This window comes from Microplitis mediator, chromosome 7 (genome assembly GCF_029852145.1).
Source record: "Microplitis mediator isolate UGA2020A chromosome 7, iyMicMedi2.1, whole genome shotgun sequence".
NCBI lineage: Eukaryota > Metazoa > Arthropoda > Insecta > Hymenoptera > Braconidae > Microplitis > Microplitis mediator.
Window position 1 is genome coordinate 22,121,632 of NC_079975.1, and position 15,660 is coordinate 22,137,291.

Consider the following 15,660-nt stretch of genomic DNA (forward strand, 5'->3'; position numbering starts at 1 on the left):
AATAGACGTCGGTTAATTTTAGTATCAAATTTTGTAGGCTTGCACGCAAGGCTCCCAATTTACGTTTACCCAAAATGACTTGTAGCTAAAATGGCTATGAGAGGAAGTGACATCTAGTGGAAATGACAAAAAGCAAATGGAAAATGAGCCAAAAATTCAAATAGTGAAGCGACCCAAAGTGCGCACGCGCGAAAATTTAAAACTACAAAGCGAGTGTCCAACAAAAAGTTCACATATAACTTATATATATTAAAATTTTTTTTTATCTATTAATTAGATATTTAATTAAAGATAAAGAAAAGGTTTTCTTCGTAAAATAAGAAAATACTCGATTTACAAAAATTTAAATCAAAATTTATTATAAAAAAAACAAAACAGAATTTTTAGTACACATATAAGGTAAAGAGCCCTGTTTCTGACACTTTGAGTGACAGCTGAGTTTCTTGTATGATAACTAATATAAAATTCTATTTAAATAAACAGTATTTTGTATAATAAACAAGTTGATAATTTGTAAATAAGGTCATAAGCGCAAAATAACTATTTCGTAATTTAGTTAGCCGCAGTAATTATGCTACTGAAGTTAGCTGAAGTCTAATAATTTTTGAATTTTTTTTCAAAACGATAAATTATAAAAAAAAATATTTGAAAAAATTGTACTTATACTTTTTAAAATTTTCCCCATGTGCATATTTTTGGTTTTCTTTTTTCTTGTAAACAATTTGTTGAAAAAACATTTGAAAATTTTTAATTGTCTGCTAACTTCAGAATCATCAGTAATCGGGGCAAACTATTTTAAGACCCGCAGTAATAAATGCATGCGGACTTATTTTTTAAATAAATTATTACATGGTGACCACAGATTTTTTAAACTTAAATTACCTGACTTTTCCAGGTATTCCAGTAAAATAATTAAAAAATTCCCTGACCAAATGCAGTGATATTAAATAATTGGAAATATTTATTTAATTCACAATAAAATGGTACAAGTCAGTTCAATAAATAATCAATCATTGTCGTTAAATGAAACTTTATTTTATTATTTGTCAATGTCCATAGGTTTTTTTTATTTATTAAATGAATTATTTTTTATTTTTTATTTTAAATCTATGGTGTTATATAACTTACTCTATAATAAAATATAAATAAACTTTTCATTTTCACTATAATAAATTTCATAAATAAGAACGTTTTATAGAATATCAATAAAATATTAATCAAGTACGCGAATAATAAATATAGTGAAACTTATTAGTTCAATACTTGTGTATACTTTTAATGTTTTTGGTTTTTTAACTTGTCAATGTGGATGTTAATAGCTGAAGATCCTGACGATTGGTTTCTACTAAGACTTTTTTTTTCTAACAGCTTTTTAAATTCTCACTGCTTCATTTTTTCGCTATTGGAATAAATTTCTACTAATTTTTTTTCAAGATGATTTTACAATCTTATTCGCGCCCGCCACTTTTTGAACAGTTTCGACAGAAAAAGAAATTTATCAGATTTTTTCAGTCAAAAGAAAAGAAAGTTAAAATTTTTCCTTTGTGATGAAATTCCCTGACTTTTCCCTGATTTTTCCAGTATATTTATATTTCCGACATTTCCAAGTTTTACAGAAATTTGGCCACCATGTATCAGTTTATCGCATCGTTGATTTTTTTCAAGTCAATAATAAGTAAAACTTTGATATAAAAAAAAAATCTATCGTTATCTTGGAATAAATTTTACAAAAATTCTTTTGAAACGAGACCTATAAAAAAACCGCAGTTATACTCTCACTTATCACCTAAAAGTAAAATTTAATTACCCTATAATTAATAAAAAAAATTTCTTTAGGAAAGGAAACTGGGCAATTGATTATACGGGGGTAAAATTATAACATTTTAATGGTATAAATTACTTTATATTTATTTTAAAATATTTATTATTCTGTGGATAAAGAAATGAACCTTAGAATAATCAGCGCCAATAGACGAGTCTTAATTCAAATACTTTTTGCTTTTCTTTACTGAAAATTTTGTGCAATCAAGTCCTTAGTCATCGGACAAAATCAAAAGAATTATTTTGCGTTGATAAGTAAATTCTGTTACTGATTACAAAAATCGTTTGAAAAATTAAAAACTTTTTTGAAAATTAAGCCCGCATGTTTTTTTAAAAATTATCACTAGTCCGCAAGTAAGAACTTTAATTATATTAAAAAGGGCAAAAATGTTTTTTTTCCACCACCATCTTCCAGATCTTTATCTATAAATTTTGTCCATTAACAAAACTAACTGGTATCAGAATTAGAAACGTGACCATCAATATTCATAGCCGCCATTTCTTCAAGTAATTTATCCTGCTGAATTTTATCCATTTCTATTTTATTTATTTCTTCAATACTAGCTCCCGGTTTATTGTCGGTCAAGCTCATGGCAGACAAATCGAGCTCTTGAATAGAAACACGATTACATCTTGGAATTGAAAAACCAATACTACGATTATCGCGTTCAATAGAAACAGTTTGCATCTGTGAAGTAACATCGCCAACTTTTTTAACAAATTTAACTGGACTGAACAGAAATTCAAAACCTGAATAAACAGTGCGCGCAGAAAGAGGTACAACTGCTGACTTATAACTATCGACATATTTAAAAAAATTTGCTCGTGCATGTGGGTTACGATTTGGTGGATTGAGTGGATGGAGATCAGTAAAGTGACATTTAACAATGGCTTCAATTCGTTTTAATAAATCGATGCTTCCGTTATTGAGACTGACAGTTTTTTCAGTCAACGAATTATTATTTACACCAGAGCCACATGAACTATCGATACTCATGGAAGCCAGTCCACGAAGAACCTGCGCCTGCTGAACTCTATGCTTTATGGCATTTAAATGCTGCTTCATTATTTTACCGCTGGCAGTTGATGGGCAAGAAAATTTACCTCTGCGAGACCAACCAGACTTTGAATTTATTTTCGGGAGCTTTAAATCTCGCATATTCACGACATGCTGACGTACTATTTTAGCTCTCATACATTCCATCAGTGGACATGACGTAGTACTGCAATTTTTTATGTGATACTTTAAGAAAACGAGCCAATACCTGCAAGGGTAACAAAGAATCGGATGAACGTTGTCACAATTATTACGATGTAATCGCAGTGATCTAAACCGCGGGCAGTCAGTATGAGGACATTCTTTGCTGTCACAAGTTAGGGAGTGGGTGAAAATTTTTCCTCTACGTTCTAATTCCTCGTGATCTTCTGATGGTTTTTCAATTACGGTCATTGGGGCCTCGACTTGGAGATTTGAATTGTCTTCCATTGTAACTGTAATTGTAAATTGTATTTATTATTTATATTGATGATGATACGACCATTAGACAAGTGACATTTTTTTTATTCCGATATAAAAAAAAACTTTAAAAACGGACTTTTTAAAATCTGATTGTTTTTAAATTTTATGTAACCGACATGAGACAGTTTGTAAATTTAAAAAAATGTGCGTACTGATGTTTCAATTTTCTAAATACGAATTTTAAAATTTTTTCTGATGTACATTTTTTTTATTGACTCAAAAATGTCTACTTGTCAGTTACATTAACACCCGTAAAATTTTTTGTAATTTGTTTAAAAAAAGAAAAAATATTAATTGTTGGTCTGGATTTTTAGTATCATTATAATTAATCGATATTGTGGTGATAATTAAATTTATATATAAATTTAATTTAATAAAATTTATGGTTAGGATTTTATGTTTACAAATGAAAATGAATTTAATTTTTAGAAACAAAAAAAAATTTTTATTTTTTATTTTTAACGATACATTGGAAATGAAAATGAAAATTTTTTTGTAGAAATTAGATAGGATAATTAATTGTTATTTTGTTTTTGTAAAAAAAATTACTCACGTTTATGTTGACTGGATGAATTTTGGTGCTAATGAGTTCTCTGTTTGTTTGATGATAAAATTACACAAATTTTCATGTGTTTTGCTGTCGCAGGGTTGCAAGCTTGCAATTACATTTAACCAAAATATGACTTATAGCAAAATGACTATGAGCGGTAGTGACGTCTAGCAGAAATGACAAAAAGTAAATGGAATGTGAGCATAAAATCGACTGCTTTGTTTCAACTGATGATCCAATAGCGGCAGTCAGATCAACGACAACGGCAGTAGTAGTCCAGATCTTTCTTTACGTTTAAATAGGAACACAGTATCGCAGTTAATTCGCGGAATTATCCATTAAATTTATTGCTCATAGTAATTGTTTAATTAAAATGTGCAGTGTTTGTAAAATTTAAATTGTGCAAAGTGTCTGTGGTGTAGTGAAGTGTTTAGTGTTCAGTGTTAGTGTAAAGTGTTGCGAATTGCTGATGCTGATATCTTCCAAGTTCCTGAGCAAAATCATCTAGCATCGTCTGGTGGGAAATAGCAGTCAAGTGACGTTTTTTTTAGCTGTAATGTACTTGGAGCAGTTTAATTCAAATCTCCAAGCGTATTAGGACTCCCTTCTGCATATTATTTCCTCACCAAGGTTTGTTCAAACACGCGTGTTTTTTTTTTTTTTTCATTTTTTAAATATTTTTCTATCACATTCTGCCACCATTTTATTTTGACGTACGATTTTTAGTTTTCTCCAATTTCCAATAATTTATTTTTCAAATATTTAAATTTACCGCGCAAGTAATGAGAATAATTAATTAGGGTGCAATCCGAAATGCGCTACGCTACAGCTGCTCGCACCGCATTTCGGAATGCATCCTTATAAATTATTTGAATATATATATATATATATATATATATATATATATATATATATATATATATATATATATATATATATATATATATATATATATATATATATATATATCATTTAATTATTGTTAATAATTATAAACAATTGCATTGTAATAATTAATAAATTAAAAAATTAAAAAAAAAAATGATCCTGAAGTTAGCAGACGGTTCACAATTTTCGGATTTATTTTTCAACAATTCAATTTAAAACGAAAAAAAAACTAAAAATATGCACATGTAGAAAATTTTAAAAACTACAGGTGCAATTTTTTAGTTTTTTCTTTCTTCAAATTTAATTGTTCAAAAAAAAAATCAAAAAATTTTTAATTGTCTGCTAACTTCAAAATCATAAAAAAAAATTAAATTTCAAATAAAAAATTAAGTTTTTAATAAAATTTTAAAAGTTTATTTTGAAAACAAAAATAATTACAATAATTTATAAATTAATTGAACACATATATAATTTGATTATTAATTAATTTATTCACAATTGTTACTGTTAATTACAATATCCAATAAAAATATTTGAATTTGTTTTTACCGACCGAGCCAGTATTTATTTTTAGTTATTACATTTAATTTTGTAACAAGTATTTTATAAATTGTTGATTATTAAATAACTAATTATTTAAAATGAGTAATGAACTTCGCAGAGAGGTAATTTAAAAACACAATTGTCCAATAATTTAATCAGTTAAATTTCGAAAGAATTTAAAACTTAACCTAAAGTCCATACCTGGGACAAGTGACAGAAATTTTTATTTTAAAAAATTCAATTTACAAATAAAGTAATAAGTTATTAATTACAGGTACTTAAAACATTCAAAAAATTACACCGTACACGTTTAAATATTTTTAAAGGAGACTTGTATGCATTATCATGTAAGAATTTTTTAATTACTATAATTTACTTATCTAATTATTATTTAAATAAATCATTTTTTTTAGTTACAAGGAATAAAATAAATGATGAGTATAAAAAATATAAAAATGTTGCTGATGAGAATGCAATTAATGAGGTAATTTTATTTTAATTATAATCAGGGTAAAATACTCGATTGCCAGCCTCCATATATTTCATTTATTAAATTATTAAGTTTTTTTTCTGATTAAATTCATTTATTATCAAATCAATTCCAATGATAACAAAAGAAAACTAATTAATTTAGGACACTAGTTTGCAAAAAGAAAACTAGGGATGATTTCATATCAACTGATCCCCGACAAGTGATCCAATGAGATCTGAGTCCACTGACCATCACTTACCTGTGGTGCTGCGATAAGTCATCAGTTGATAAAATATTTGGGTGTAAAAAATATCTATAAGAGATAATTTAATAGAAAGATTTCACTTTTATGTTTGTAACTAAAATTATATAGGGTAAGAGTACCAGTCCCTAGCCTATAACCAGTAGCCAGACGGTCATATACTTTAACATTGGCTCAAAATATATATAGATATAATTTAATATGAGGTGGCTGGCTACTGGTTTGAGGCTGGGTACTGGTGCTCTTACCCTATATTAGACCGATTCAAAAAAATGTACTAAATTTTTTTTATCAAGGACACACTCAAAAGAAGTTTCAGTAAGATAAAAGAGAACGCCTGTTAAAATTTGAGCCCTTGATATTAATATTAAGTACTCCCTGATTACGATTTTAAATAACATGGGAAAAACAAATTTTAAGTTTGGAAATTTATAGCTTAGAAATGGCGTATTGTAGAAATAAGCCCAGGATACATTTTTGTAGGGAATTTAACACTACAAAAAAGTCTTATAATTTTTTGAAAAATCCATCTGTTGAAAAGTTATTTGAGCTTAAAGTCAAATTTATAGTAAATTTCGAGATCTTTTTAATTTTCCACCGAAACTATCTAATTTATCACAAAATGTCACAGGACCTTTTTTGTAGACAATTCTATTTCCTACAAGTTATCTCTGAAACAGTTTTATAAAATTCTGCATTGTTTTCTAGTTATTTTCATTTTAATGTCGAGATCTTAAAATCGATCCGAACACTATTTTTTTTAAGAGCTTTACATTAAAATGGTAATAACTAGAAAACAATGCGGAATTTTGAAAAACTTTATCAGAGATAATTTGTAGAAAATAAAATTGTCTACAAAAAAGGTCCTATAACATTTTGTGATAAGTCTGATAGTTTCGATGGAAAATTACAAAGATCTTGAAATTTACTATAAATTTGACTTCAAGCTCAAATAACTTTTGAACCGGAGGATTTAACAAAAAATCATAAGAGACCTTTTTTGTAGAGCGTTGAATTCTTCACAAAAATGTATCCTGGGCTTATTTCTACAATACGCTATTACCAAGCTGTAAAATTCCAAATTAATATTAAGGGATCAAATTTTAACAGGCGTTTTCTTGAATCCTACTGATACTTTTGACTGTGTCCTTGATAAAAAAAAATAGTCAATTTTTTTGAATCGGTCTAGTATATATAAATATATAATAAAAGGATTTGTTGTCAGTGGGATCAATTATCTAGGATCACTTGTCAGAAGATAAGATTCCTGGGATCAGTTACAGGCAGATCCTAAGGATTAGATAATTCACTTAATAAGTAAGGAATAAAAATTTATAATAAATTAATTTATAGCTCAACAAATTTGCAAACGAAGTAGAACATGAAGTCCGAACAACAATAATCCAAGCCGTAGAAACAAAACCCGGGACATTTGAATTAAATGTAAGGAAAGAGCATTTGATTGACAATGTGCCGGCTCCAGGAACTCCGCTTCCAAAACCAGAGCGTCGATGTCGTGATATTAAATTTAAAAAATGATTTATTTAAATAAATATATAAGTAAAATAAATAGACAATTTTTTTTTTCTAAACAAATATTTATTAATTTATTTTACGATAAATTTAGTAACAATTTCCTTTGAGCTTCACGTAAAAATAATTAGTCTTCTATTACTTCCATTTTCATCCTGAAAAATAAAATAATGAATTTAAATAAATTATCAAATTTATTAATTATTTTAATTAACTCACCAGTTATTTAAAAAATTTTTTTCATGCAACACAAAATCATTGACTTAAGTATAAATTTTTAGAAAATCTAGTATAAAAAAACAAATTAATTTATTAATTACGTTCTTAAGTATGAATTAAAAAGTAGACATCGTTAGTTTATTTTATTTAACGGTAATTAATTAATTAATAAATAATAAAAATATCAAAATTTATCGTTTACTTGCATAGAAAAATTATAAACACGTGATATTTATTTAATAAATATGAGAATGATACAAAAATATATGAAACTATTTATCGTACTTACGTAAAAAAATAATTTATTTAATAATAAATATATAAATAAATTAAAAAAAATAGTTGCCGAATAAACTAACAAAGTCCTTTGTTAAAAAATATGTGAATTTTAATATCAAAGTGGAGGTTCGGGTTCAACAAGTCTGAAGTTTCTCCCCTTTGAGAGTTAATTACTAATTAGTTAATTGATTGAATAAAAAATATATATAAATAATAAAATAATTAAATAAAATACTAACGCGTGCTCAGGATGATTACGGATTTGGTCGATCAGATCCGAGCCTTTGAGTTCCCGCGTGCAGATCCGGTGGACGGCAGTGAAAAGAGGGAATTTGTCGGTCATATTTTTCTCCTTGAGCATCCCATTGACTTCCTCGGCGGTCGCTGGCCCTTGAAGCTTTTGTCCTCCCAGCAATTCATCTTCAAGTTCTTTGATGGACTTTTGTGTTTTGATAAATTGTTCGCAAACCCGGCGGTTACGGCCACCGTAGCAGGTTGTAATTAAATCAGCGACACCACAACTTTCGAAGAATGTTGAAAGTTTTGATCCCCCGAAAAATGTATCCACGAATTTAATCATCTCCATTAATCCCAGTCTTATTACCGCGGCTTTTGTATTGTCACCTAGACCTAGACCGTCGACAAATCCTGCTCCGCATGCTACGATATTCTGTAATTTTTTTTAAAAATATTATTTAGAGTGACAAATATCCTAAGGGAGTATCCTAACAAATGGTTCCGTTGAAAAGACAAAGAGACATGCAAAAAAATTTAAGTGATTAATTATTTATTCAAAATTACGCAAATAAAAATTTATCTCACTTATGATTTTTTTTTTATGTCCTTATGGTTCTCGGGACCTATCCCAGGAACCATAAGAGCATATAAATTTTTTTTGTCTAATAATTGGCGTGTAAAAAAAATTAAAAATCATGTATTTTTGAATTTTTATAATTTCAAAAAAATTCATCGATTGGCGGGAAAAATATTTTTTTAAAAGCCCGTAAACTGTAAAATAAACTGGGGTAAGTCCAGGCGGTGTAGGTGTTAAAATTTTTGATGTTAAATTTCAACATTGAAAGTGGTGTTAAAAGTGATGTTAACCGCCACCAGTGTAAATATTCTTTACCGTTGTTAAAAATATTTAACTTTGTGAATACTTTTACTTACTCGATCACGAAAGTTAAACAGTATTTTTATTAATTAATTAAATTATTGGTCATAGCAATGGTGGGCGTAAAATTTTGTAATTTTTAAATAAATTACGTCTAGCATAAATAATTATTTAAATGAGTCCATAGCAAATTGAAATTACCTCCAGATATTATTCATTAAATTTTTATATTTTTTACACACCGATTTAACACCTCCAAATTACACCTTCTGCACCAGTATTATTCCATTTTAACACCGCGCGGTATTAAATTGAGTCCATTTTAACACCGCTCTTTTTTCAGTGTATAATTCCCAGCTGCCATTAGGGCGGATAATTAATGAGTGTAAATGTAGCAGACATCAGACAAATTTAAAATTATTATTAAATGGAGTAAAATTTTTAAAAAATGCACATTGAAAAAATTTTGAAATTAATAAGTGCATTTTTTGTAAATATTGTTTTTTAAATTATTTACTCTATTTATTTATAGTTTTAAATTTGTCTGATGTCTGCGACATTCACCCTCATGGATAAATTATATATACGCCCCCATGTCATTTTATTGCGATTTAGTCGGGGTGAAAAAATTTTTTTTATTAATAATTAATAAATATTTACCTTCAGTGCACCACAAACTTCAACAGCTTCGCAATCTTCAACACAAACAACTCGAAAGTTTGGTGTCATCATTAAATCTCTGAGGACTGGTGCAAGTCGTTTGTCTCTTACTCCTAAAAATTTTTAATTATTATTTTATTTTCCAGTTAATTGATTAACTGACTTAATTTAATAATTGAATTACCAATAGTGGTTTCACAGAATTTCTCTTCGGCAACTTCATTGGCAAGATTAGCGCCCATTAGAACGTAGCAGGGAATTTTCAAATGTTCCTCAACAACTTTTGAAATTAATTTAATACTTTTTCCATCACTGGAATCAAATCCTTTAATAAGGGACAGTCCCACCGCAGTTGGTTTTATTTTTCCCAACATCGCGGCAGCTAGTCCACGAATAAACTGGTGCGGGATAACAAAGATAAGGATGTCTGCGTCCTTAGCAGCCTCCACGACATCCGGGACCGCGACCTAAAAGAAATATTTAAATTTAAAGGCAACTAAATAACCTAGAGATTTATTTACTATATTATCATCATTATGATTATTATTTCTATTATCAACAAATTATTTCCTAACGTTCTTTACTAAATTTGGCGCTGATCCAACCGTGTCTTGAAGGTCAGCTGCATCTCAATGCGCTTCCGTGCATGTGTACGTGTCAAGCTTACGTAATTTTTAAAATACGACGGAAGTCTGGTCTATTAACTATTTAATCATTATCGATATTTTGCTCAATCTTACTTCTTTAAAAAAAAATTTTTTTTTCCTTTGACTTTAAAAAATTTTAATTTATGATAAAAAAAATTAACTCAATTTTTTTGGACTTCAATCAAAAACTTCATTTTTACTCTGAATTTCAAAAAAATTTCTGTTAATTATTTTGAGTTATAAAATTTTCAAAAAGTATGCAAATAATTAGAAATTTGAAATTTTATTGGTAAAAAAAAAAATTCTAAAAATTTTAAACGAAAAAAAAAAATGTTTTGTTCTAAAAAAATTTTTTTTTCTGTGAATTTTTTAAAATTTTAATTAATGGTAAAAAAATTAACTCAAATTTTTTTGGACTTGAAACAAAAAATTTTTATTTTTACTCTGAATTTCAAAAAAATTTTTGTTAATTATTTTGAGTTTTTAAATTTGTAACAAGTATACAAATAATTAAAAATTTGAAATTTTATTGGTAAAAAAAAAAAAGTTCTAAAAATCTCAAACGACAAAAAAAATGTTTTGTTCTAAAAAAAATTTTTTTTCCTATGAATTTTAAAAAATTTTAATTTATAATAAAAAAATTAACTCAAATTTTTTTGGACTTCAAACAAAAACTTCATTTTTACTCTGAATTTCAAAAAATTTTTGTTTATTATTTTGAATTTAAAAATTTTTTTTAAATATACAAATAATTATAAATTTGAAAATTAATCGGTAAAAAAAAATTAATAAAATCTCAAGCATGACAAAAAGATTTCAAGTTTTAAGTTTTTAAAATTTTTTATTAATACCGTTAATTACTTTTTGATAAAATAAAAAAAAAACAATTGTGCAAATAAGTAGGCGTCCATAATTCGAGAATTTCACAAGTAAAAAATAAAAAAAAAAAAATTTTATCATTCGAAAGTGGGTTAAATTACTTGAGATTAAAAAAAAACTATTCAACTATTGATGATTAGAATCTTAAATAATTTATAATATTTCATCTAAAAAAAATTTAGTGATCAATAAATTTAATATCGATAATGATTAATACGATCTATAAATCAGTGGAATATTGCTCCAATCTTATCGTCAAGATCTATGAATATATTTAATATGTACATATTATATGTATATATGTATATACTAAATAATGTACAGAATCACAAAGGGAATAATTCTGTATCATTAAAGCTACGCAAATAATGCGACGTATTAAATAACACACCCACATCAATGTTCTGCATCAGTTCTCGTACAGACTTGATACCGAGTACATCAAATACTCGACTACAAAATTATTATTATATAAATAATAATACAGCAATTGTTCGCGAGTTAAAGAAATATTTACTCTATTCAACATGAGATTGAATTCAATAATTCCAAATTTCCAAGCCGACACCACTAAAGGTCCCATTGACTTTTATGAGTGGCAAGGAGACTCGTAAGTATTTTTTAAATTTATTTATTATTACTAATTACTATGCGCAATAAATATTTCATTCAAATGTTCGCTGCATTTAAATTTTATTTATTGAATTTAAAAAAAATAATTTACCGCGAAAATTTAAAATTTTGAAAATTTTATCAAAGTAACTTGTCATTGAAACACTGGATGGATTTTTGATTTATGATACATGAAATTTCTAATGAATAATTTAAAAAATATAAATTTTATTGTAAAAATGAGCGCGAATTTTAAAATTGAATTAATTTTTAATGTTTAGGAAAAAAAATTTTCTAAACTGAGTGTAAAAATAAAACAATTAAATATGAGTATTAATGTAAAAAAAATTTTTATAATAAATAAATAAATTTATAGCTGGGTAATAATATTTTCACATCCGGCTGATTTTACGCCCGTATGTACGACAGAACTTGGACGTATCGCTGTCCATTATCCTCATTTTAAAAAGCGCAATGTTAAATTACTGGCACATTCTGTTGATAAACTCAAGGATCACGTTGATTGGGTCAATGTAAGTACTTTAATAAAAATAAAGAGTTTCAACTAATTCAATTTTATCTAGTCTATTTATACAAAATAAAAATTTTTCCTTTGAATCATATAATTTAATCACCTCCAAACTGTAAAATTGAATTTTTAACGAAACTATCAATTTTATAGAAAAAAGTTTCAAACAAAAATTGTAGCAAATTTAATTTGCTACAAAAAAGATCTCTTTACTTATGAACGTATCTCCGATAGTTTAAAAGTTATAAAAAAAAACAAGGGATCAATTTCAAAATACTTGATGCTAAAATTTATTGTATTACTTTGAGTTACAATTGCGTCGAAATAATTAGACGTACGTAAAAATTCAACGAGACCTTTTTTGTAGAGAATTTAATTACCTACTAAATTGTTCATATGAATTTTCGTCGTATCTCTATTAGTTTATTCACAATTTTAATTTTTTTATAATTACTTTTGAATGCTACTAGTTAAATATATAAATATATACAAATTATATATAATTATTAAAGGATATTAAATCATATTGCCAAGATATTCCCGGAGATTTTCCGTACCCAATAATTGCTGATGACGACCGTAATTTGGCTGTTAAATTAGACATGATCGATGAAGAATCTAAAGATGATCCTGAAAACGCGATAACTGTACGCGCGCTTTATATTGTAAGTCCCGATCATCGTTTACGTTTGAGTATGCAGTATCCTACTTCAACTGGTCGTAATGTCGAGTAAGTCAATAATTATAACTTTCAATTATTAACATATTTAATATTTAAATATTCAACAGCGAAATTCTACGTGTCATCGATTCATTGCAACTCGTAGATCGTAAGCCGCAAATTGCAACCCCGGCTAATTGGACTGTAAGTTTTTATTTAATTATTTAACTTAAATTAAATTAAATAAAATAAAATTTATTTATTTACAGCCTGGAGAAAAAGTTATGATACTACCGACAGTTGATGATATTGAATTATCATCATTATTTCCCGGGGGTGTTGATAAAGTTTTGATGCCTTCTGGTAAAGTTTACGTCCGTACTACAACCGATTATTAATTTATTTATTTTCCTTCATTTTTAAAAAATTTATTATTTAGTCTGTTTTTTTTTTTAATCCTTTAAAATTAATATTTTCTTATAAAATTAATTAACACGACGCCGTAAGATGGAGTAAATTTATCAAGGTCATCAATTGACGATAATCGACCAGTCTAAGACGTAACTCAGTGAAACCCGAAAGAATTTTTCATACAAAAAGTGTGAGGTTTCGTACCTAAGATTCGTCCCATCGCCGCTTTGAATTTTATTTGGTTTAAAAATTTGCATTTTCAATTGACCGAACATGGAATTGCCCGAGGTCTAATAATATATACCTTAAAAAAAAAAGTGACGACAATCTAAAGTTCCAGGTTCGAATCCTGGCAGCGCCATTTTTTTATTTTTAAAAATATTAATAAATAATAATTATCTTTAAATTTTTAAATGAAATTAAAAATAATTTTTTATTTTCCATAGATAACTAATTTTAAAAAAATGTATACTACTTATGTAATTTGAATTTGAATAAATAGTTAAAATAATAACTTACAACATTGGGTGGTAATTTATGTCCAGGTAAATATTTAACATTTTCATGCTGAGTATTTATTATTTCCGTAAGTTTTTTTCCATCAATCATTTCTTCATAAACGTACATAGTTACTTGTTCTTCAAATTTGTTATTAAATTTAGTAGCATTGGCGCCAACTATCTTAGCGATTGCTGAGCCCCTGAATTATTTAAATTTTTTATTACATAAAATTTTGATTCACATAAAATAAATATTAATAACTAGAACCAGGATTTTTGCTGTTATTTAAAAATAACAATTCATAATTAATGGTGTCCAAATTTGGAATTACAGTGGAAATATTCGCCGTATAAAAAAATTTTTCAAATAAAAGTTGTAGAAAATTTAATTTTCTAGAGAAAATGTGTCTTATGATTTTTTTTTACAACCAATATTTTCACCGTAATTTCAAAATTAAGATTTTGATAATTAACAAAAATTTGAATCATTCATTATGAATCTTAATTTTTGAATTGCAGTGAAAATATTGGCCGTATAAAAAAATTTTTCAAATAAAAGTTGTAGGAAATTTTATTTTCTAGAGAAAATGTCTCTTATGATTTTTTTATACGACCAATATTTTCACCGTAATTTCAAAATTAAAATTTTCATAATTAACGAAAATTTGAATCATTCATTATGAATCTTAATTTTGGAATTACGGTGAAAATGTTGGTTGTATAAAAAAATCATAAGAGACATTTTCTCTAGAAAATAAAATTTCCTACAACTTTTATTTGAAAAATTTTTTTATAAAACTAATATTTTCGCCGTAATATTAAACATTTGAACCATTCATTTCGAAGTTAAGGCAAAAATCTTGTCCCCATTAATGACAAACAAAACACTGATTTTATAAATTTAAATAAAATTAGCAATTAAATTAAAATCTCAACGAGGTATTGAAAAAAAATTACCAGTTGCCACTTCCGACGATGCAGACCTTCTTCTTAGACATATTGGAAATTTAAAAAATCAACTTTTGATGTAACGTGCAATCGAGTGTCAATCGCTTGACTGACTGAACTCTGACAGTTCCTGTCCCAGTACTTCTTAAAAAGTCACCACCGGTTGAAATTAATCATTGACCTTAGCAGCAAAATAACGAGAGATAAAAAAAGAGTAGGGTAGAATGAGAAGGAAAATTTAATTGTCAACTGGTTGGTCGGACGTTGGAGGTCTTTGCTGTTGGATCGACTCCAATGTCTCGGATCCGCGTTTAAGGATGAACTGAGTTGAGAATAGTACTAACGGAGACGTAACTATTAACGGGGTACTCGGCCAATGTTAAATTTAACACCGCGACTCTAATTATTACATTACTTACTATTAATATTTTACTCTCCTGTCACGCTCTTTTTTATCAATCTCTCTCTTTCTTTTTTTGTCTTTTTTTAAACAAAATAGCATTCAATTGATTTTTTACGCAACGTGACATTGACATATTTTTTTTCTTATTTTATAACATTATTTATATAATCATATTAATCGATTAATTTATCAATCGAATCGATTGTCTTA

General features: G+C 27.1%; 4 protein-coding genes across 6 annotated transcripts; 2 read left to right on the forward strand and 2 right to left on the reverse strand.

Moving 5' to 3' along the window:
• Window positions 1-1,881: 1,881 nt before the first annotated feature.
• LOC130670979 (uncharacterized) lies at window positions 1,882-4,052 on the reverse strand. Its single transcript, XM_057474629.1, has 2 exons — window positions 3,894-4,052; window positions 1,882-3,312 (listed from the first exon to the last, which is right to left on the reverse strand). Exon 2 carries the CDS (start codon window positions 3,305-3,307, stop codon window positions 2,270-2,272), a length of 1,038 nt encoding a protein of 345 aa, XP_057330612.1. The 5' UTR covers window positions 3,308-3,312; window positions 3,894-4,052; the 3' UTR covers window positions 1,882-2,269.
• Window positions 4,053-5,305: 1,253 nt separating this feature from the next.
• LOC130670981 (complex III assembly factor LYRM7) lies at window positions 5,306-7,594 on the forward strand. Its single transcript, XM_057474632.1, has 4 exons — window positions 5,306-5,443; window positions 5,596-5,668; window positions 5,735-5,805; window positions 7,409-7,594. The coding sequence occupies exons 1-4, from the start codon at window positions 5,420-5,422 to the stop codon at window positions 7,592-7,594; spliced, it is 354 nt and encodes a 117-aa protein (XP_057330615.1). The 5' UTR covers window positions 5,306-5,419.
• A 38-nt stretch (window positions 7,595-7,632) lies between these two features.
• On the reverse strand, window positions 7,633-15,340 carry LOC130670978 (glycerol-3-phosphate dehydrogenase [NAD(+)], cytoplasmic-like). Of its 3 annotated transcripts, XR_008990462.1 has the most exons (7): window positions 15,057-15,340; window positions 14,119-14,299; window positions 10,045-10,327; window positions 9,861-9,973; window positions 8,326-8,756; window positions 8,097-8,243; window positions 7,633-7,743 (listed from the first exon to the last, which is right to left on the reverse strand). XR_008990462.1 is itself a non-coding variant. In XM_057474628.1 (6 exons), the coding sequence occupies exons 1-6, from the start codon at window positions 15,095-15,097 to the stop codon at window positions 7,716-7,718; spliced, it is 1,077 nt and encodes a 358-aa protein (XP_057330611.1). In that variant the 5' UTR covers window positions 15,098-15,337; the 3' UTR covers window positions 7,633-7,715. The 3 variants fall into 3 exon arrangements, 2 of the variants coding, with proteins under 2 accessions (XP_057330611.1, XP_057330610.1); XM_057474628.1 differs by lacking the exon at window positions 8,097-8,243 and having other exon boundaries at window positions 15,057-15,337; XM_057474627.1 differs by lacking the exons at window positions 7,633-7,743; window positions 8,097-8,243 and adding an exon at window positions 7,807-7,874 and having other exon boundaries at window positions 15,057-15,339.
• Window positions 11,779-14,120, forward strand: LOC130670980 (peroxiredoxin-6-like). The gene is made up of 5 exons (XM_057474630.1): window positions 11,779-11,996; window positions 12,375-12,531; window positions 13,040-13,257; window positions 13,317-13,392; window positions 13,458-14,120. Exons 1-5 carry the CDS (start codon window positions 11,914-11,916, stop codon window positions 13,584-13,586), a joined length of 663 nt encoding a protein of 220 aa, XP_057330613.1. The 5' UTR covers window positions 11,779-11,913; the 3' UTR covers window positions 13,587-14,120.
• Window positions 15,341-15,660: the final 320 nt, after the last annotated feature.

Coding starts and splice junctions, on each gene's coding strand:
- LOC130670979 (XM_057474629.1), bottom strand. CDS start 3,307: ATGGAAGACAATTCAAATCTCCAAGTCGAGGCCCCAATGACCGTAATT.
- LOC130670981 (XM_057474632.1), top strand. CDS start 5,420: ATGAGTAATGAACTTCGCAGAGAG. Junction 5,444..5,595: donor GTAATGAACTTCGCAGAGAG/GTAATTTAAAAA, acceptor TATTAATTACAG/GTACTTAAAACATTCAAAAA. Junction 5,806..7,408: donor ATGAGAATGCAATTAATGAG/GTAATTTTATTT, acceptor ATTAATTTATAG/CTCAACAAATTTGCAAACGA.
- LOC130670980 (XM_057474630.1), top strand. CDS start 11,914: ATGAGATTGAATTCAATAATTCCAAATTTCCAAGCCGACACCACTAAA. Junction 13,258..13,316: donor TCAACTGGTCGTAATGTCGA/GTAAGTCAATAA, acceptor AATATTCAACAG/CGAAATTCTACGTGTCATCG. Junction 13,393..13,457: donor CAACCCCGGCTAATTGGACT/GTAAGTTTTTAT, acceptor ATTTATTTACAG/CCTGGAGAAAAAGTTATGAT.
- LOC130670978 (XM_057474627.1), bottom strand. CDS start 15,097: ATGTCTAAGAAGAAGGTCTGCATCGTCGGAAGTGGCAACTG. Junction 8,757..9,860: donor AAGTTTGTGGTGCACTGAAG/GTAAATATTTAT, acceptor AAAAAATTACAG/AATATCGTAGCATGCGGAGC. Junction 7,875..8,325: donor CGTAATCATCCTGAGCACGC/GTTAGTATTTTA, acceptor TTTTTATACTAG/ATTTTCTAAAAATTTATACT.